A 22,594-nucleotide genomic window follows, 5' to 3' on the forward strand; every position below is an offset into this window, starting at 1 on the left:
CTCCAAACTACATCATTTTTAACATAAAAAATTAATCGGCCACCGGCAGCTTTGAACAATAATGATAGTATGACTTTACAAGAACTGACATTCTTCAAAAGCATGTGATACTGAACTTGTAAAATGTACATGTGGCAACACAGACCACGTGGGTGGGTGCAGTGTTCTCGCTTTCCTCAGATTATTTCCCATTCCCATTTCCGTAAAACGGTTCCGGTTACGAGTTAGTAGCTAGTCTCTTCCAACACGTGTGATGCTGTAGTGTGCTCGAAAAATGCTGCGAGGTTGTTAATTTCCTTGTTAATTGTTAATTTGCGCAATTATTCAACAATGAATGGAAGTGAAAACATAATATATTTTGGACAATTTAGGAAACTCAGTTTACAAGAACAGATTATTGCTATACAGAACGGAAGGCCAACCCAACACTACCTGGTCTTACATGTATGCATGTTGGCTAATTTGTAGCATGTTTCATTCAAGAAGGTGTCACTTCGTGCTGTTAACTTCTTTCCTCCTCTTAAGAAATATGCAGAGCCGCCACTGCGCAACTATGCAGTAATATGTATAATTTTTCAGCAGTCAGGGACTATCACAGTTGTGCTTGAGTCAGGTTCAGGCACGTTCGGCCAATTGATGCAGACCTCTGTTAATTTATTACCAAAACTCCAGCTTTATTTAGAGTTATGCGGGTGCAATGATAGTTGCTCTCATTTGCTACGTGAACTGATGACGATGTCGTCGATGCCGTCCCTGGTTGCCCGGTAGGCCAGCCGTTCCTTGTCAGGGTACTTGGTGGGTAGGTTTGGAGAGTGTAGGTTCACTTTGGCAGTGTACCTGATACCGGCAACGTCCACCTCGTACTCCCCAGACGTGACGTACTCCGGCGTCACAACTTGGGCTCTGCCCTTGCTGTCGAAGTTCTGGATGAACCCCAGACACACCTGCAGCAGACAGCAGCATTAATGCATTAGTCAAATGGCTACCGTACTTTAGACCACCCTTCCGCCGACATTCTAGCCGCCGTAGCTCCGCAGTACGTGCACTGAGGACAGAGCCGATGAGTGCGTTGAATAGAGCTCCTCGAACTCTATCTTCAGTGTAAAGGACAACTCTCTATCCCCGTGCGTTTGGACGGGAGAGGCCGGCAAAGTTTCAAAAAATGGTCATTTTGACCTGCCAAAACAGAAATTTCTCTACACAAGGAGAACGACGCGGCGCAGAGGGCCGTCCTTTTAACTGTAGCATCCCCGCATGTTCAGTAATAATCACCGCTAATATCGGGCAAATCCGCCGCACTTTTTTCCAGCCCTATTTTTCGGGTACCTAAAATATTTGAGCCTCTAATTCCGGAAATAATGGCGATAGCGAGGAACGGGACGGGGTCCTGTATTCCCCCTTGACTTACTTCTTACACGATAGCCTCAAAATGGCAATCGCGAACACAAACTGATTTTCGAGAAAAAAAGGGGAAGGGTTTAGACCACCCTTCCGCCGACATTCTAGCCGCCGTAGCTCCGCAGTACGTGCACTGAGGACAGAGCCGATGAGTGCGTTGAATAGAGCTCCTCGAACTCTATCTTCAGTGTAAAGGACAACTCTCTATCCCCGTGCGTTTGGACGGGAGAGGCCGGCAAAGTTTCAAAAAATGGTCATTTTGACCTGCCAAAACAGAAATTTCTCTACACAAGGAGAACGACGCGGCGCAGAGGGCCGTCCTTTTAACTGTAGCATCCCCGCATGTTCAGTAATAATCACCGCTAATATCGGGCAAATCCGCCGCACTTTTTTCCAGCCCTATTTTTCGGGTACCTAAAATATTTGAGCCTCTAATTCCGGAAATAATGGCGATAGCGAGGAACGGGACGGGGTCCTGTATTCCCCCTTGACTTACTTCTTACACGATAGCCTCAAAATGGCAATCGCGAACACAAACTGATTTTCGAGAAAAAAAGGGGAAGGGTTTAGACCACCCTTCCGCCGACATTCTAGCCGCCGTAGCTCCGCAGTACGTGCACTGAGGACAGAGCCGATGAGTGCGTTGAATAGAGCTCCTCGAACTCTATCTTCAGTGTAAAGGACAACTCTCTATCCCGGTGCGTTTGGACGGGAGAGGCCGGCAAAGTTTCAAAAAATGGTCATTTTGACCTGCCAAAACAGACATTTCTCTACACAAGGAGAACGACGCGGCGCAGAGGGCCGTCCTTTTAACTGTAGCATCCCCGCATGTTCAGTAATAATCACCGCTAATATCGGGCAAATCCGCCGCACTTTTTTCCAGCCCTATTTTTCGGGTACCTAAAATATTTGAGCCTCTAATTCCGGAAATAATGGCGATAGCGAGGAACGGGACGGGGTCCTGTATTCCCCCTTGACTTACTTCTTACACGATAGCCTCAAAATGGCAATCGCGAACACAAACTGATTTTCGAGAAAAAAAGGGGAAGGGTTTAGACCACCCTTCCGCCGACATTCTAGCCGCCGTAGCTCCGCAGTACGTGCACTGAGGACAGAGCCGATGAGTGCGTTGAATAGAGCTCCTCGAACTCTATCTTCAGTGTAAAGGACAACTCTCTATCCCCGTGCGTTTGGACGGGAGAGGCCGCCAAAGTTTAAAAAAATGGTCATTTTGACCTGCCAAAACAGAAATTTCTCTACACAAGGAGAACGACGCGGCGCAGAGGGCCGTCCTTTTAACTGTAGCATCCCCGCATGTTCAGTAATAATCACCGCTAATATCGGGCAAATCCGCCGCACTTTTTTCCAGCCCTATTTTTCGGGTACCTAAAATATTTGAGCCTCTAATTCCGGAAATAATGGCGATAGCGAAGAACGGGACGGGGTCCTGTATTCCCCCTTGACTTACTTCTTACACGATAGCCTCAAAATGGCAATCGCGAACACAAACTGATTTTCGAGAAAAAAAGGGGAAGGGTTTAGACCACCCTTCCGCCGACATTCTAGCCGCCGTAGCTCCGCAGTACGTGCACTGAGGACAGAGCCGATGAGTGCGCTGAATAGAGCTCCTCGAACTCTATCTTCAGTGTAAAGGACAACTCTCTATCCCCGTGCGTTTGGACGGGAGAGGCCGGCAAAGTTTCAAAAAATGGTCATTTTGACCTGCCAAAACAGAAATTTCTCTACACAAGGAGAACGACGCGGCGCAGAGGGCCGTCCTTTTAACTGTAGCATCCCCGCATGTTCAGTAATAAACACCGCTAATATCGGGCAAATCCGCCGCACTTTTTTCCAGCCCTATTTTTCGGGTACCTAAAATATTTGAGCCTCTAATTCCGGAAATAATGGCGATAGCGAGGAACGGGACGGGGTCCTGTATTCCCCCTTGACTTACTTCTTACACGATAGCCTCAAAATGGCAATCGCGAACACAAACTGATTTTCGAGAAAAAAAGGGGAAGGGTTTAGACCACCCTTCCGCCGACATTCTAGCCGCCGTAGCTCCGCAGTACGTGCACTGAGGACAGAGCCGATGAGTGCGTTGAATAGAGCTCCTCGAACTCTATCTTCAGTGTAAAGGACAACTCTCTATCCCCGTGCGTTTGGACGGGAGAGGCCGCCAAAGTTTCAAAAAATGGTCATTTTGACCTGCCAAAACAGAAATTTCTCTACACAAGGAGAACGACGCGGCGCAGAGGGCCGTCCTTTTAACTGTAGCATCCCCGCATGTTCAGTAATAATCACCGCTAATATCGGGCAAATCCGCCGCACTTTTTTCCAGCCCTATTTTTCGGGTACCTAAAATATTTGAGCCTCTAATTCCGGAAATAATGGCGATAGCGAGGAACGGGACGGGGTCCTGTATTCCCCCTTGACTTACTTCTTACACGATAGCCTCAAAATGGCAATCGTGAACACAAACTGATTTTCGAGAAAAAAAGGGGAAGGGTTTAGACCACCCTTCCGCCGACATTCTAGCCGCCGTAGCTCCGCAGTACGTGCACTGAGGACAGAGCCGATGAGTGCGTTGAATAGAGCTCCTCGAACTCTATCTTCAGTGTAAAGGACAACTCTCTATCCCGGTGCGTTTGGACGGGAGAGGCCGGTAAAGTTTAAAAAAATGGTCATTTTGACCTGCCAAAACAGACATTTCTCTACACAAGGAGAACGACGCGGCGCAGAGGGCCGTCCTTTTAACTGTAGCATCCCCGCATGTTCAGTAATAATCACCGCTAATATCGGGCAAATCCGCCGCACTTTTTTCCAGCCCTATTTTTCGGGTACCTAAAATATTTGAGCCTCTAATTCCGGAAATAATGGCGATAGCGAGGAACGGGACGGGGTCCTGTATTCCCCCTTGACTTACTTCTTACACGATAGCCTCAAAATGGCAATCGCGAACACAAACTGATTTTCGAGACATTCTAGCCGCCGTAGCTCCGCAGTACGTGCACTGAGGACAGAGCCGATGAGTGCGTTGAATAGAGCTCCTCGAACTCTATCTTCAGTGTAAAGGACAACTCTCTATCCCGGTGCGTTTGGACGGGAGAGGCCGGCAAAGTTTCAAAAAATGGTCATTTTGACCTGCCAAAACAGACATTTCTCTACACAAGGAGAACGACGCGGCGCAGAGGGCCGTCCTTTTAACTGTAGCATCCCCGCATGTTCAGTAATAATCACCGCTAATATCGGGCAAATCCGCCGCACTTTTTTCCAGCCCTATTTTTCGGGTACCTAAAATATTTGAGCCTCTAATTCCGGAAATAATGGCGATAGCGAGGAACGGGACGGGGTCCTGTATTCCCCCTTGACTTACTTCTTACACGATAGCCTCAAAATGGCAATCGCGAACACAAACTGATTTTCGAGAAAAAAAGGGGAAGGGTTTAGACCACCCTTCCGCCGACATTCTAGCCGCCGTAGCTCCGCAGTACGTGCACTGAGGACAGAGCCGATGAGTGCGTTGAATAGAGCTCCTCGAACTCTATCTTCAGTGTAAAGGACAACTCTCTATCCCCGTGCGTTTGGACGGGAGAGGCCGCCAAAGTTTAAAAAAATGGTCATTTTGACCTGCCAAAACAGAAATTTCTCTACACAAGGAGAACGACGCGGCGCAGAGGGCCGTCCTTTTAACTGTAGCATCCCCGCATGTTCAGTAATAATCACCGCTAATATCGGGCAAATCCGCCGCACTTTTTTCCAGCCCTATTTTTCGGGTACCTAAAATATTTGAGCCTCTAATTCCGGAAATAATGGCGATAGCGAAGAACGGGACGGGGTCCTGTATTCCCCCTTGACTTACTTCTTACACGATAGCCTCAAAATGGCAATCGCGAACACAAACTGATTTTCGAGAAAAAAAGGGGAAGGGTTTAGACCACCCTTCCGCCGACATTCTAGCCGCCGTAGCTCCGCAGTACGTGCACTGAGGACAGAGCCGATGAGTGCGCTGAATAGAGCTCCTCGAACTCTATCTTCAGTGTAAAGGACAACTCTCTATCCCCGTGCGTTTGGACGGGAGAGGCCGGCAAAGTTTCAAAAAATGGTCATTTTGACCTGCCAAAACAGAAATTTCTCTACACAAGGAGAACGACGCGGCGCAGAGGGCCGTCCTTTTAACTGTAGCATCCCCGCATGTTCAGTAATAAACACCGCTAATATCGGGCAAATCCGCCGCACTTTTTTCCAGCCCTATTTTTCGGGTACCTAAAATATTTGAGCCTCTAATTCCGGAAATAATGGCGATAGCGAGGAACGGGACGGGGTCCTGTATTCCCCCTTGACTTACTTCTTACACGATAGCCTCAAAATGGCAATCGCGAACACAAACTGATTTTCGAGAAAAAAAGGGGAAGGGTTTAGACCACCCTTCCGCCGACATTCTAGCCGCCGTAGCTCCGCAGTACGTGCACTGAGGACAGAGCCGATGAGTGCGTTGAATAGAGCTCCTCGAACTCTATCTTCAGTGTAAAGGACAACTCTCTATCCCCGTGCGTTTGGACGGGAGAGGCCGCCAAAGTTTCAAAAAATGGTCATTTTGACCTGCCAAAACAGAAATTTCTCTACACAAGGAGAACGACGCGGCGCAGAGGGCCGTCCTTTTAACTGTAGCATCCCCGCATGTTCAGTAATAATCACCGCTAATATCGGGCAAATCCGCCGCACTTTTTTCCAGCCCTATTTTTCGGGTACCTAAAATATTTGAGCCTCTAATTCCGGAAATAATGGCGATAGCGAGGAACGGGACGGGGTCCTGTATTCCCCCTTGACTTACTTCTTACACGATAGCCTCAAAATGGCAATCGTGAACACAAACTGATTTTCGAGAAAAAAAGGGGAAGGGTTTAGACCACCCTTCCGCCGACATTCTAGCCGCCGTAGCTCCGCAGTACGTGCACTGAGGACAGAGCCGATGAGTGCGTTGAATAGAGCTCCTCGAACTCTATCTTCAGTGTAAAGGACAACTCTCTATCCCGGTGCGTTTGGACGGGAGAGGCCGGTAAAGTTTAAAAAAATGGTCATTTTGACCTGCCAAAACAGACATTTCTCTACACAAGGAGAACGACGCGGCGCAGAGGGCCGTCCTTTTAACTGTAGCATCCCCGCATGTTCAGTAATAATCACCGCTAATATCGGGCAAATCCGCCGCACTTTTTTCCAGCCCTATTTTTCGGGTACCTAAAATATTTGAGCCTCTAATTCCGGAAATAATGGCGATAGCGAGGAACGGGACGGGGTCCTGTATTCCCCCTTGACTTACTTCTTACACGATAGCCTCAAAATGGCAATCGCGAACACAAACTGATTTTCGAGACATTCTAGCCGCCGTAGCTCCGCAGTACGTGCACTGAGGACAGAGCCGATGAGTGCGTTGAATAGAGCTCCTCGAACTCTATCTTCAGTGTAAAGGACAACTCTCTATCCCCGTGCGTTTGGACGGGAGAGGCCGCCAAAGTTTAAAAAAATGGTCATTTTGACCTGCCAAAACAGAAATTTCTCTACACAAGGAGAACGACGCGGCGCAGAGGGCCGTCCTTTTAACTGTAGCATCCCCGCATGTTCAGTAATAATCACCGCTAATATCGGGCAAATCCGCCGCACTTTTTTCCAGCCCTATTTTTCGGGTACCTAAAATATTTGAGCCTCTAATTCCGGAAATAATGGCGATAGCGAAGAACGGGACGGGGTCCTGTATTCCCCCTTGACTTACTTCTTACACGATAGCCTCAAAATGGCAATCGCGAACACAAACTGATTTTCGAGAAAAAAAGGGGAAGGGTTTAGACCACCCTTCCGCCGACATTCTAGCCGCCGTAGCTCCGCAGTACGTGCACTGAGGACAGAGCCGATGAGTGCGTTGAATAGAGCTCCTCGAACTCTATCTTCAGTGTAAAGGACAACTCTCTATCCCCGTGCGTTTGGACGGGAGAGGCCGCCAAAGTTTCAAAAAATGGTCATTTTGACCTGCCAAAACAGAAATTTCTCTACACAAGGAGAACGACGCGGCGCAGAGGGCCGTCCTTTTAACTGTAGCATCCCCGCATGTTCAGTAATAATCACCGCTAATATCGGGCAAATCCGCCGCACTTTTTTCCAGCCCTATTTTTCGGGTACCTAAAATATTTGAGCCTCTAATTCCGGAAATAATGGCGATAGCGAGGAACGGGACGGGGTCCTGTATTCCCCCTTGACTTACTTCTTACACGATAGCCTCAAAATGGCAATCGTGAACACAAACTGATTTTCGAGAAAAAAAGGGGAAGGGTTTAGACCACCCTTCCGCCGACATTCTAGCCGCCGTAGCTCCGCAGTACGTGCACTGAGGACAGAGCCGATGAGTGCGTTGAATAGAGCTCCTCGAACTCTATCTTCAGTGTAAAGGACAACTCTCTATCCCGGTGCGTTTGGACGGGAGAGGCCGGTAAAGTTTAAAAAAATGGTCATTTTGACCTGCCAAAACAGACATTTCTCTACACAAGGAGAACGACGCGGCGCAGAGGGCCGTCCTTTTAACTGTAGCATCCCCGCATGTTCAGTAATAATCACCGCTAATATCGGGCAAATCCGCCGCACTTTTTTCCAGCCCTATTTTTCGGGTACCTAAAATATTTGAGCCTCTAATTCCGGAAATAATGGCGATAGCGAGGAACGGGACGGGGTCCTGTATTCCCCCTTGACTTACTTCTTACACGATAGCCTCAAAATGGCAATCGCGAACACAAACTGATTTTCGAGACATTCTAGCCGCCGTAGCTCCGCAGTACGTGCACTGAGGACAGAGCCGATGAGTGCGTTGAATAGAGCTCCTCGAACTCTATCTTCAGTGTAAAGGACAACTCTCTATCCCGGTGCGTTTGGACGGGAGAGGCCGGCAAAGTTTCAAAAAATGGTCATTTTGACCTGCCAAAACAGACATTTCTCTACACAAGGAGAACGACGCGGCGCAGAGGGCCGTCCTTTTAACTGTAGCATCCCCGCATGTTCAGTAATAATCACCGCTAATATCGGGCAAATCCGCCGCACTTTTTTCCAGCCCTATTTTTCGGGTACCTAAAATATTTGAGCCTCTAATTCCGGAAATAATGGCGATAGCGAGGAACGGGACGGGGTCCTGTATTCCCCCTTGACTTACTTCTTACACGATAGCCTCAAAATGGCAATCGCGAACACAAACTGATTTTCGAGAAAAAAAGGGGAAGGGTTTAGACCACCCTTCCGCCGACATTCTAGCCGCCGTAGCTCCGCAGTACGTGCACTGAGGACAGAGCCGATGAGTGCGTTGAATAGAGCTCCTCGAACTCTATCTTCAGTGTAAAGGACAACTCTCTATCCCCGTGCGTTTGGACGGGAGAGGCCGCCAAAGTTTAAAAAAATGGTCATTTTGACCTGCCAAAACAGAAATTTCTCTACACAAGGAGAACGACGCGGCGCAGAGGGCCGTCCTTTTAACTGTAGCATCCCCGCATGTTCAGTAATAATCACCGCTAATATCGGGCAAATCCGCCGCACTTTTTTCCAGCCCTATTTTTCGGGTACCTAAAATATTTGAGCCTCTAATTCCGGAAATAATGGCGATAGCGAAGAACGGGACGGGGTCCTGTATTCCCCCTTGACTTACTTCTTACACGATAGCCTCAAAATGGCAATCGCGAACACAAACTGATTTTCGAGAAAAAAAGGGGAAGGGTTTAGACCACCCTTCCGCCGACATTCTAGCCGCCGTAGCTCCGCAGTACGTGCACTGAGGACAGAGCCGATGAGTGCGCTGAATAGAGCTCCTCGAACTCTATCTTCAGTGTAAAGGACAACTCTCTATCCCCGTGCGTTTGGACGGGAGAGGCCGGCAAAGTTTCAAAAAATGGTCATTTTGACCTGCCAAAACAGAAATTTCTCTACACAAGGAGAACGACGCGGCGCAGAGGGCCGTCCTTTTAACTGTAGCATCCCCGCATGTTCAGTAATAAACACCGCTAATATCGGGCAAATCCGCCGCACTTTTTTCCAGCCCTATTTTTCGGGTACCTAAAATATTTGAGCCTCTAATTCCGGAAATAATGGCGATAGCGAGGAACGGGACGGGGTCCTGTATTCCCCCTTGACTTACTTCTTACACGATAGCCTCAAAATGGCAATCGCGAACACAAACTGATTTTCGAGAAAAAAAGGGGAAGGGTTTAGACCACCCTTCCGCCGACATTCTAGCCGCCGTAGCTCCGCAGTACGTGCACTGAGGACAGAGCCGATGAGTGCGTTGAATAGAGCTCCTCGAACTCTATCTTCAGTGTAAAGGACAACTCTCTATCCCCGTGCGTTTGGACGGGAGAGGCCGCCAAAGTTTCAAAAAATGGTCATTTTGACCTGCCAAAACAGAAATTTCTCTACACAAGGAGAACGACGCGGCGCAGAGGGCCGTCCTTTTAACTGTAGCATCCCCGCATGTTCAGTAATAATCACCGCTAATATCGGGCAAATCCGCCGCACTTTTTTCCAGCCCTATTTTTCGGGTACCTAAAATATTTGAGCCTCTAATTCCGGAAATAATGGCGATAGCGAGGAACGGGACGGGGTCCTGTATTCCCCCTTGACTTACTTCTTACACGATAGCCTCAAAATGGCAATCGTGAACACAAACTGATTTTCGAGAAAAAAAGGGGAAGGGTTTAGACCACCCTTCCGCCGACATTCTAGCCGCCGTAGCTCCGCAGTACGTGCACTGAGGACAGAGCCGATGAGTGCGTTGAATAGAGCTCCTCGAACTCTATCTTCAGTGTAAAGGACAACTCTCTATCCCGGTGCGTTTGGACGGGAGAGGCCGGTAAAGTTTAAAAAAATGGTCATTTTGACCTGCCAAAACAGACATTTCTCTACACAAGGAGAACGACGCGGCGCAGAGGGCCGTCCTTTTAACTGTAGCATCCCCGCATGTTCAGTAATAATCACCGCTAATATCGGGCAAATCCGCCGCACTTTTTTCCAGCCCTATTTTTCGGGTACCTAAAATATTTGAGCCTCTAATTCCGGAAATAATGGCGATAGCGAGGAACGGGACGGGGTCCTGTATTCCCCCTTGACTTACTTCTTACACGATAGCCTCAAAATGGCAATCGCGAACACAAACTGATTTTCGAGACATTCTAGCCGCCGTAGCTCCGCAGTACGTGCACTGAGGACAGAGCCGATGAGTGCGTTGAATAGAGCTCCTCGAACTCTATCTTCAGTGTAAAGGACAACTCTCTATCCCCGTGCGTTTGGACGGGAGAGGCCGCCAAAGTTTAAAAAAATGGTCATTTTGACCTGCCAAAACAGAAATTTCTCTACACAAGGAGAACGACGCGGCGCAGAGGGCCGTCCTTTTAACTGTAGCATCCCCGCATGTTCAGTAATAATCACCGCTAATATCGGGCAAATCCGCCGCACTTTTTTCCAGCCCTATTTTTCGGGTACCTAAAATATTTGAGCCTCTAATTCCGGAAATAATGGCGATAGCGAAGAACGGGACGGGGTCCTGTATTCCCCCTTGACTTACTTCTTACACGATAGCCTCAAAATGGCAATCGCGAACACAAACTGATTTTCGAGAAAAAAAGGGGAAGGGTTTAGACCACCCTTCCGCCGACATTCTAGCCGCCGTAGCTCCGCAGTACGTGCACTGAGGACAGAGCCGATGAGTGCGTTGAATAGAGCTCCTCGAACTCTATCTTCAGTGTAAAGGACAACTCTCTATCCCCGTGCGTTTGGACGGGAGAGGCCGCCAAAGTTTCAAAAAATGGTCATTTTGACCTGCCAAAACAGAAATTTCTCTACACAAGGAGAACGACGCGGCGCAGAGGGCCGTCCTTTTAACTGTAGCATCCCCGCATGTTCAGTAATAATCACCGCTAATATCGGGCAAATCCGCCGCACTTTTTTCCAGCCCTATTTTTCGGGTACCTAAAATATTTGAGCCTCTAATTCCGGAAATAATGGCGATAGCGAGGAACGGGACGGGGTCCTGTATTCCCCCTTGACTTACTTCTTACACGATAGCCTCAAAATGGCAATCGCGAACACAAACTGATTTTCGAGAAAAAAAGGGGAAGGGTTTAGACCACCCTTCCACCGACATTCTAGCCGCCGTAGCTCCGCAGTACGTGCACTGAGGACAGAGCCGATGAGTGCGTTGAATAGAGCTCCTCGAACTCTATCTTCAGTGTAAAGGACAACTCTCTATCCCCGTGCGTTTGGACGGGAGAGGCCGCCAAAGTTTCAAAAAATGGTCATTTTGACCTGCCAAAACAGAAATTTCTCTACACAAGGAGAACGACGCGGCGCAGAGGGCCGTCCTTTTAACTGTAGCATCCCCGCATGTTCAGTAATAATCACCGCTAATATCGGGCAAATCCGCCGCACTTTTTTCCAGCCCTATTTTTCGGGTACCTAAAATATTTGAGCCTCTAATTCCGGAAATAATGGCGATAGCGAGGAACGGGACGGGGTCCTGTATTCCCCCTTGACTTACTTCTTACACGATAGCCTCAAAATGGCAATCGCGAACACAAACTGATTTTCGAGAAAAAAAGGGGAAGGGTTTAGACCACCCTTCCGCCGACATTCTAGCCGCCGTAGCTCCGCAGTACGTGCACTGAGGACAGAGCCGATGAGTGCGTTGAATAGAGCTCCTCGAACTCTATCTTCAGTGTAAAGGACAACTCTCTATCCCCGTGCGTTTGGACGGGAGAGGCCGGCAAAGTTTCAAAAAATGGTCATTTTGACCTGCCAAAACAGAAATTTCTCTACACAAGGAGAACGACGCGGCGCAGAGGGCCGTCCTTTTAACTGTAGCATCCCCGCATGTTCAGTAATAATCACCGCTAATATCGGGCAAATCCGCCGCACTTTTTTCCAGCCCTATTTTTCGGGTACCTAAAATATTTGAGCCTCTAATTCCGGAAATAATGGCGATAGCGAGGAACGGGACGGGGTCCTGTATTCCCCCTTGACTTACTTCTTACACGATAGCCTCAAAATGGCAATCGCGAACACAAACTGATTTTCGAGAAAAAAAGGGGAAGGGTTTAGACCACCCTTCCGCCGACATTCTAGCCGCCGTAGCTCCGCAGTACGTGCACTGAGGACAGAGCCGATGAGTGCGTTGAATAGAGCTCCTCGAACTCTATCTTCAGTGTAAAGGACAACTCTCTATCCCCGTGCGTTTGGACGGGAGAGGCCGGCAAAGTTTCAAAAAATGGTCATTTTGACCTGCCAAAACAGAAATTTCTCTACACAAGGAGAACGACGCGGCGCAGAGGGCCGTCCTTTTAACTGTAGCATCCCCGCATGTTCAGTAATAAACACCGCTAATATCGGGCAAATCCGCCGCACTTTTTTCCAGCCCTATTTTTCGGGTACCTAAAATATTTGAGCCTCTAATTCCGGAAATAATGGCGATAGCGAGGAACGGGACGGGGTCCTGTATTCCCCCTTGACTTACTTCTTACACGATAGCCTCAAAATGGCAATCGCGAACACAAACTGATTTTCGAGAAAAAAAGGGGAAGGGTTTAGACCACCCTTCCGCCGACATTCTAGCCGCCGTAGCTCCGCAGTACGTGCACTGAGGACAGAGCCGATGAGTGCGTTGAATAGAGCTCCTCGAACTCTATCTTCAGTGTAAAGGACAACTCTCTATCCCCGTGCGTTTGGACGGGAGAGGCCGGCAAAGTTTCAAAAAATGGTCATTTTGACCTGCCAAAACAGAAATTTCTCTACACAAGGAGAACGACGCGGCGCAGAGGGCCGTCCTTTTAACTGTAGCATCCCCGCATGTTCAGTAATAATCACCGCTAATATCGGGCAAATCCGCCGCACTTTTTTCCAGCCCTATTTTTCGGGTACCTAAAATATTTGAGCCTCTAATTCCGGAAATAATGGCGATAGCGAGGAACGGGACGGGGTCCTGTATTCCCCCTTGACTTACTTCTTACACGATAGCCTCAAAATGGCAATCGCGAACACAAACTGATTTTCGAGAAAAAAAGGGGAAGGGTTTAGACCACCCTTCCGCCGACATTCTAGCCGCCGTAGCTCCGCAGTACGTGCACTGAGGACAGAGCCGATGAGTGCGTTGAATAGAGCTCCTCGAACTCTATCTTCAGTGTAAAGGACAACTCTCTATCCCCGTGCGTTTGGACGGGAGAGGCCGCCAAAGTTTAAAAAAATGGTCATTTTGACCTGCCAAAACAGAAATTTCTCTACACAAGGAGAACGACGCGGCGCAGAGGGCCGTCCTTTTAACTGTAGCATCCCCGCATGTTCAGTAATAATCACCGCTAATATCGGGCAAATCCGCCGCACTTTTTTCCAGCCCTATTTTTCGGGTACCTAAAATATTTGAGCGTCTAATTCCGGAAATAATGGCGATAGCGAGGAACGGGACGGGGTCCTGTATTCCCCCTTGACTTACTTCTTACACGATAGCCTCAAAATGGCAATCGCGAACACAAACTGATTTTCGAGAAAAAAAGGGGAAGGGTTTAGACCACCCTTCCGCCGACATTCTAGCCGCCGTAGCTCCGCAGTACGTGCACTGAGGACAGAGCCGATGAGTGCGTTGAATAGAGCTCCTCGAACTCTATCTTCAGTGTAAAGGACAACTCTCTATCCCGGTGCGTTTGGACGGGAGAGGCCGGCAAAGTTTCAAAAAATGGTCATTTTGACCTGCCAAAACAGACATTTCTCTACACAAGGAGAACGACGCGGCGCAGAGGGCCGTCCTTTTAACTGTAGCATCCCCGCATGTTCAGTAATAATCACCGCTAATATCGGGCAAATCCGCCGCACTTTTTTCCAGCCCTATTTTTCGGGTACCTAAAATATTTGAGCCTCTAATTCCGGAAATAATGGCGATAGCGAGGAACGGGACGGGGTCCTGTATTCCCCCTTGACTTACTTCTTACACGATAGCCTCAAAATGGCAATCGCGAACACAAACTGATTTTCGAGAAAAAAAGGGGAAGGGTTTAGACCACCCTTCCGCCGACATTCTAGCCGCCGTAGCTCCGCAGTACGTGCACTGAGGACAGAGCCGATGAGTGCGCTGAATAGAGCTCCTCGAACTCTATCTTCAGTGTAAAGGACAACTCTCTATCCCCGTGCGTTTGGACGGGAGAGGCCGGCAAAGTTTCAAAAAATGGTCATTCTGACCTGCCAAAACAGAAATTTCTCTACACAAGGAGAACGACGCGGCGCAGAGGGCCGTCCTTTTAACTGTAGCATCCCCGCATGTTCAGTAATAAACACCGCTAATATCGGGCAAATCCGCCGCACTTTTTTCCAGCCCTATTTTTCGGGTACCTAAAATATTTGAGCCTCTAATTCCGGAAATAATGGCGATAGCGAGGAACGGGACGGGGTCCTGTATTCCCCCTTGACTTACTTCTTACACGATAGCCTCAAAATGGCAATCGCGAACACAAACTGATTTTCGAGAAAAAAAGGGGAAGGGTTTAGACCACCCTTCCGCCGACATTCTAGCCGCCGTAGCTCCGCAGTACGTGCACTGAGGACAGAGCCGATGAGTGCGTTGAATAGAGCTCCTCGAACTCTATCTTCAGTGTAAAGGACAACTCTCTATCCCCGTGCGTTTGGACGGGAGAGGCCGGCAAAGTTTCAAAAAATGGTCATTTTGACCTGCCAAAACAGAAATTTCTCTACACAAGGAGAACGACGCGGCGCAGAGGGCCGTCCTTTTAACTGTAGCATCCCCGCATGTTCAGTAATAATCACCGCTAATATCGGGCAAATCCGCCGCACTTTTTTCCAGCCCTATTTTTCGGGTACCTAAAATATTTGAGCGTCTAATTCCGGAAATAATGGCGATAGCGAGGAACGGGACGGGGTCCTGTATTCCCCCTTGACTTACTTCTTACACGATAGCCTCAAAATGGCAATCGCGAACACAAACTGATTTTCGAGAAAAAAAGGGGAAGGGTTTAGACCACCCTTCCGCCGACATTCTAGCCGCCGTAGCTCCGCAGTACGTGCACTGAGGACAGAGCCGATGAGTGCGTTGAATAGAGCTCCTCGAACTCTATCTTCAGTGTAAAGGACAACTCTCTATCCCCGGTGCGTTTGGACGGGAGAGGCCGGCAAAGTTTCAAAAAATGGTCATTTTGACCTGCCAAAACAGACATTTCTCTACACAAGGAGAACGACGCGGCGCAGAGGGCCGTCCTTTTAACTGTAGCATCCCCGCATGTTCAGTAATAATCACCGCTAATATCGGGCAAATCCGCCGCACTTTTTTCCAGCCCTATTTTTCGGGTACCTAAAATATTTGAGCCTCTAATTCCGGAAATAATGGCGATAGCGAGGAACGGGACGGGGTCCTGTATTCCCCCTTGACTTACTTCTTACACGATAGCCTCAAAATGGCAATCGCGAACACAAACTGATTTTCGAGAAAAAAAGGGGAAGGGTTTAGACCACCCTTCCGCCGACATTCTAGCCGCCGTAGCTCCGCAGTACGTGCACTGAGGACAGAGCCGATGAGTGCGCTGAATAGAGCTCCTCGAACTCTATCTTCAGTGTAAAGGACAACTCTCTATCCCCGTGCGTTTGGACGGGAGAGGCCGGCAAAGTTTCAAAAAATGGTCATTCTGACCTGCCAAAACAGAAATTTCTCTACACAAGGAGAACGACGCGGCGCAGAGGGCCGTCCTTTTAACTGTAGCATCCCCGCATGTTCAGTAATAAACACCGCTAATATCGGGCAAATCCGCCGCACTTTTTTCCAGCCCTATTTTTCGGGTACCTAAAATATTTGAGCCTCTAATTCCGGAAATAATGGCGATAGCGAGGAACGGGACGGGGTCCTGTATTCCCCCTTGACTTACTTCTTACACGATAGCCTCAAAATGGCAATCGCGAACACAAACTGATTTTCGAGAAAAAAAGGGGAAGGGTTTAGACCACCCTTCCGCCGACATTCTAGCCGCCGTAGCTCCGCAGTACGTGCACTGAGGACAGAGCCGATGAGTGCGTTGAATAGAGCTCCTCGAACTCTATCTTCAGTGTAAAGGACAACTCTCTATCCCCGTGCGTTTGGACGGGAGAGGCCGGCAAAGTTTCAAAAAATGGTCATTTTGACCTGCCAAAACAGAATTTCTCTACACAAGGAGAACGACGCGGCGCAGAGGGCCGTCCTTTTAACTGTAGCATCCCCGCATGTTCAGTAATAATCACCGCTAATATCGGGCAAATCCGCCGCACTTTTTTCCAGCCCTATTTTTCGGGTACCTAAAATATTTGAGCCTCTAATTCCGGAAATAATGGCGATAGCGAGGAACGGGACGGGGTCCTGTATTCCCCCTTGACTTACTTCTTACACGATAGCCTCAAAATGGCAATCGCGAACACAAACTGATTTCGAGAAAAAAAGGGGAAGGGTTTAGACCACCCTTCCGCCGACATTCTAGCCGCCGTAGCTCCGCAGTACGTGCACTGAGGACAGAGCCGATGAGTGCGTTGAATAGAGCTCCTCGAACTCTATCTTCAGTGTAAAGGACAACTCTCTATCCCCGTGCGTTTGGACGGGAGAGGCCGGCAAAGTTTCAAAAAATGGTCATTTTGACCTGCCAAAACAGAAATTTCTCTACACAAGGAGAACGACGCGGCGCAGAGGGCCGTCCTTTTAACTGTAGCATCCCCGCATGTTCAGTAATAAACACCGCTAATATCGGGCAAATCCGCCGCACTTTTTTCCAGCCCTATTTTTCGGGTACCTAAAATATTTGAGCCTCTAATTCCGGAAATAATGGCGATAGCGAGGAACGGGACGGGGTCCTGTATTCCCCCTTGACTTACTTCTTACACGATAGCCTCAAAATGGCAATCGCGAACACAAACTGATTTTCGAGAAAAAAAGGGGAAGGGTTTAGACCACCCTTCCGCCGACATTCTAGCCGCCGTAGCTCCGCAGTACGTGCACTGAGGACAGAGCCGATGAGTGCGTTGAATAGAGCTCCTCGAACTCTATCTTCAGTGTAAAGGACAACTCTCTATCCCCGTGCGTTTGGACGGGAGATGCCGGCAAAGTTTCAAAAAATGGTCATTTTGACCTGCCAAAACAGAAATTTCTCTACACAAGGGAGAACGACGCGGCGCAGAGGGCCGTCCTTTTAACTGTAGCATCCCCGCATGTTCAGTAATAATCACCGCTAATATCGGGCAAATCCGCCGCACTTTTTTCCAGCCCTATTTTTCGGGTACCTAAAATATTTGAGCCTCTAATTCCGGAAATAATGGCGATAGCGAGGAACGGGACGGGGTCCTGTATTCCCCCTTGACCTTACTTCTTACACGATAGCCTCAAAATGGCAATCGCGAACACAAACTGATTTTCGAGAAAAAAAGGGGAAGGGTTTAGACCACCCTTCCGCCGACATTCTAGCCGCCGTAGCTCCGCAGTACGTGCACTGAGGACAGAGCCGATGAGTGCGTTGAATAGAGCTCCTCGAACTCTATCTTCAGTGTAAAGGACAACTCTCTATCCCCGGTGCGTTTGGACGGGAGAGGCCGGCAAAGTTTCAAAAAATGGTCATTTTGACCTGCCAAAACAGACATTTCTCTACACAAGGAGAACGACGCGGCGCAGAGGGCCGTCCTTTTAACTGTAGCATCCCCGCATGTTCAGTAATAATCACCGCTAATATCGGGCAAATCCGCCGCACTTTTTTCCAGCCCTATTTTTCGGGTACCTAAAATATTTGAGCCTCTAATTCCGGAAATAATGGCGATAGCGAGGAACGGGACGGGGTCCTGTATTCCCCCCTTGACTTACTTCTTACACGATAGCCTCAAAATGGCAATCGCGAACACAAACTGATTTTCGAGAAAAAAAGGGGAAGGGTTTAGACCACCCTTCCGCCGACATTCTAGCCGCCGTAGCTCCGCAGTACGTGCACTGAGGACAGAGCCGATGAGTGCGCTGAATAGAGCTCCCTCGAACTCTATCTTCAGTGTAAAGGACAACTCTCTATCCCCGTGCGTTTGGACGGGAGAGGCCGGCAAAGTTTCAAAAAATGGTCATTCTGACCTGCCAAAACAGAAATTTCTCTACACAAGGAGAACGACGCGGCGCAGAGGGCCGTCCTTTTAACTGTAGCATCCCCGCATGTTCAGTAATAAACACCGCTAATATCGGGCAAATCCGCCGCACTTTTTTCCAGCCCTATTTTTCGGGTACCTAAAATATTTGAGCCTCTAATTCCGGAAATAATGGCGATAGCGAGGAACGGGACGGGGTCCTGTATTCCCCCCTTGACTTACTTCTTACACGATAGCCTCAAAATGGCAATCGCGAACACAAACTGATTTTCGAGAAAAAAAGGGGAAGGGTTTAGACCACCCTTCCGCCGACATTCTAGCCGCCGTAGCTCCGCAGTACGTGCACTGAGGACAGAGCCGATGAGTGCGTTGAATAGAGCTCCTCGAACTCTATCTTCAGTGTAAAGGACAACTCTCTATCCCCGTGCGTTTGGACGGGAGAGGCCGGCAAAGTTTCAAAAAATGGTCATTTTGACCTGCCAAAACAGAAATTTCTCTACACAAGGAGAACGACGCGGCGCAGAGGGCCGTCCTTTTAACTGTAGCATCCCCGCATGTTCAGTAATAATCACCGCTAATATCGGGCAAATCCGCCGCACTTTTTTCCAGCCCTATTTTTCGGGTACCTAAAATATTTGAGCCTCTAATTCCGGAAATAATGGCGATAGCGAGGAACGGACGGGGTCCTGTATTCCCCCTTGACTTACTTCTTACACGATAGCCTCAAAATGGCAATCGCGAACACAAACTGATTTTCGAGAAAAAAAGGGGAAGGGTTTAGACCACCCTTCCGCCGACATTCTAGCCGCCGTAGCTCCGCAGTACGTGCACTGAGGACAGAGCCGATGAGTGCGTTGAATAGAGCTCCTCGAACTCTATCTTCAGTGTAAAGGACAACTCTCTATCCCCGTGCGTTTGGACGGGAGAGGCCGGCAAAGTTTCAAAAAATGGTCATTTTGACCTGCCAAAACAGAAATTTCTCTACACAAGGAGAACGACGCGGCGCAGAGGGCCGTCCTTTTAACTGTAGCATCCCCGCATGTTCAGTAATAAACACCGCTAATATCGGGCAAATCCGCCGCACTTTTTTCCAGCCCTATTTTTCGGGTACCTAAAATATTTGAGCCTCTAATTCCGGAAATAATGGCGATAGCGAGGAACGGGACGGGGTCCTGTATTCCCCCCTTGACTTACTTCTTACACGATAGCCTCAAAATGGCAATCGCGAACACAAACTGATTTTCGAGAAAAAAAGGGGAAGGGTTTAGACCACCCTTCCGCCGACATTCTAGCCGCCGTAGCTCCGCAGTACGTGCACTGAGGACAGAGCCGATGAGTGCGTTGAATAGAGCTCCTCGAACTCTATCTTCAGTGTAAAGGGACAACTCTCTATCCCCGTGCGTTTGGACGGGAGAGGCCGGCAAAGTTTCAAAAAATGGTCATTTTGACCTGCCAAAACAGAAATTTCTCTACACAAGGAGAACGACGCGGCGCAGAGGGCCGTCCTTTTAACTGTAGCATCCCCGCATGTTCAGTAATAATCACCGCTAATATCGGGCAAATCCGCCGCACTTTTTTCCAGCCCTATTTTTCGGGTACCTAAAATATTTGAGCCTCTAATTCCGGAAATAATGGCGATAGCGAGGAACGGGACGGGGTCCTGTATTCCCCCTTGACTTACTTCTTACACGATAGCCTCAAAATGGCAATCGCGAACACAAACTGATTTTCGAGAAAAAAGGGGAAGGGTTTTAGACCACCCTTCCGCCGACATTCTAGCCGCCGTAGCTCCGCAGTACGTGCACTGAGGACAGAGCCGATGAGTGCGTTGAATAGAGCTCCTCGAACTCTATCTTCAGTGTAAAGGACAACTCTCTATCCCCGTGCGTTTGGACGGGAGAGGCCGCCAAAGTTTCAAAAAATGGTCATTTTGACCTGCCAAAACAGAAATTTCTCTACACAAGGAGAACGACGCGGCGCAGAGGGCCGTCCTTTTAACTGTAGCATCCCCGCATGTTCAGTAATAATCACCGCTAATATCGGGCAAATCCGCCGCACTTTTTTCCAGCCCTATTTTTCGGGTACCTAAAATATTTGAGCCTCTAATTCCGGAAATAATGGCGATAGCGAGGAACGGGACGGGGTCCTGTATTCCCCCTTGACTTACTTCTTACACGATAGCCTCAAAATGGCAATCGCGAACACAAACTGATTTTCGAGAAAAAAAGGGGAAGGGTTTAGACCACCCTTCCGCCGACATTCTAGCCGCCGTAGCTCCGCAGTACGTGCACTGAGGACAGAGCCGATGAGTGCGTTGAATAGAGCTCCTCGAACTCTATCTTCAGTGTAAAGGACAACTCTCTATCCCCGTGCGTTTGGACGGGAGAGGCCGCAAAGTTTCAAAAAATGGTCATTCTGACCTGCCAAAACAGAAATTTCTCTACACAAGGAGAACGACGCGGCACAGAGGGCCGTCCTTTTAACTGTAGCATCCCCGCATGTTCAGTAATAAACACCGCTAATATCGGGCAAATCCGCCGCACTTTTTTCCAGCCCTATTTTTCGGGTACCTAAAATATTTGAGCCTCTAATTCCGGAAATAATGGCGATAGCGAGGAACGGGACGGGGTCCTGTATTCCCCCCTTGACTTACTTCTTACACGATAGCCTCAAAATGGCAATCGCGAACACAAACTGATTTTCGAGAAAAAAAGGGGAAGGGTTTAGACCACCCTTCCGCCGACATTCTAGCCGCCGTAGCTCCGCAGTACGTGCACTGAGGACAGAGCCGATGAGTGCGTTGAATAGAGCTCCTCGAACTCTATCTTCAGTGTAAAGGACAACTCTCTATCCCCGTGCGTTTGGACGGGAGAGGCCGGCAAAGTTTCAAAAAATGGTCATTTTGACCTGCCAAAACAGAAATTTCTCTACACAAGGAGAACGACGCGGCGCAGAGGGCCGTCCTTTTAACTGTAGCATCCCCGCATGTTCAGTAATAATCACCGCTAATATCGGGCAAATCCGCCGCACTTTTTTCCAGCCCTATTTTTCGGGTACCTAAAATATTTGAGCCTCTAATTCCGGAAATAATGGCGATAGCGAGGAACGGGACGGGGTCCTGTATTCCCCCTTGACTTACTTCTTACACGATAGCCTCAAAATGGCAATCGCGAACACAAACTGATTTTCGAGAAAAAAAGGGGAAGGGTTTAGACCACCCTTCCGCCGACATTCTAGCCGCCGTAGCTCCGCAGTACGTGCACTGAGGACAGAGCCGATGAGTGCGTTGAATAGAGCTCCTCGAACTCTATCTTCAGTGTAAAGGACAACTCTCTATCCCCGTGCGTTTGGACGGGAGAGGCCGCCAAAGTTTCAAAAATGGTCATTTTGACCTGCCAAAACAGAAATTTCTCTACACAAGGAGAACGACGCGGCGCAGAGGGCCGTCTTTTAACTGTAGCATCCCGCATGTTCAGTAATAATCACCGCTAATATCGGGCAAATCCGCCGCACTTTTTTCCAGCCCTATTTTTCGGGTACCTAAAATATTTGAGCCTCTAATTCCGGAAATAATGGCGATAGCGAGGAACGGGACGGGGTCCTGTATTCCCCCTTGACTTACTTCTTACACGATAGCCTCAAAATGGCAATCGCGAACACAAACTGATTTTCGAGAAAAAAAGGGGAAGGGTTTAGACCACCCTTCCGCCGACATTCTAGCCGCCGTAGCTCCGCAGTACGTGCACTGAGGACAGAGCCGATGAGTGCGCTGAATAGAGCTCCTCGAACTCTATCTTCAGTGTAAAGGACAACTCTCTATCCCCGTGCGTTTGGACGGAGAGGCCGGCAAAGTTTCAAAAAATGGTCATTCTGACCTGCCAAAACAGAAATTTCTCTACACAAGGAGAACGACGCGGCGCAGAGGGCCGTCCTTTTAACTGTAGCATCCCCGCATGTTCAGTAATAAACACCGCTAATATCGGGCAAATCCGCCGCACTTTTTTCCAGCCCTATTTTTCGGGTACCTAAAATATTTGAGCCTCTAATTCCG

General features: G+C 48.7%; 1 protein-coding gene across 2 annotated transcripts in view; it reads right to left on the reverse strand.

Moving 5' to 3' along the window:
• Nucleotides 1-569: 569 nt before the first annotated feature.
• Nucleotides 570-22,594, reverse strand: part of LOC138713092 (pyruvate dehydrogenase phosphatase regulatory subunit, mitochondrial) — a 275,506-nt gene continuing 253,481 nt past the window's right edge. For both annotated transcript variants that reach the window (XM_069844855.1, XM_069844854.1), the window contains exon 16: nucleotides 570-944. In XM_069844855.1, coding sequence (XP_069700956.1) covers nucleotides 711-944 — 234 coding nt within the window. In that variant the 3' untranslated portion in view covers nucleotides 570-710. The remainder of the gene's footprint in view (nucleotides 945-22,594) is intronic.

This window comes from Periplaneta americana, chromosome 14 (genome assembly GCF_040183065.1).
Source record: "Periplaneta americana isolate PAMFEO1 chromosome 14, P.americana_PAMFEO1_priV1, whole genome shotgun sequence".
Classification (NCBI taxonomy): Eukaryota; Metazoa; Arthropoda; class Insecta; order Blattodea; family Blattidae; genus Periplaneta; species Periplaneta americana.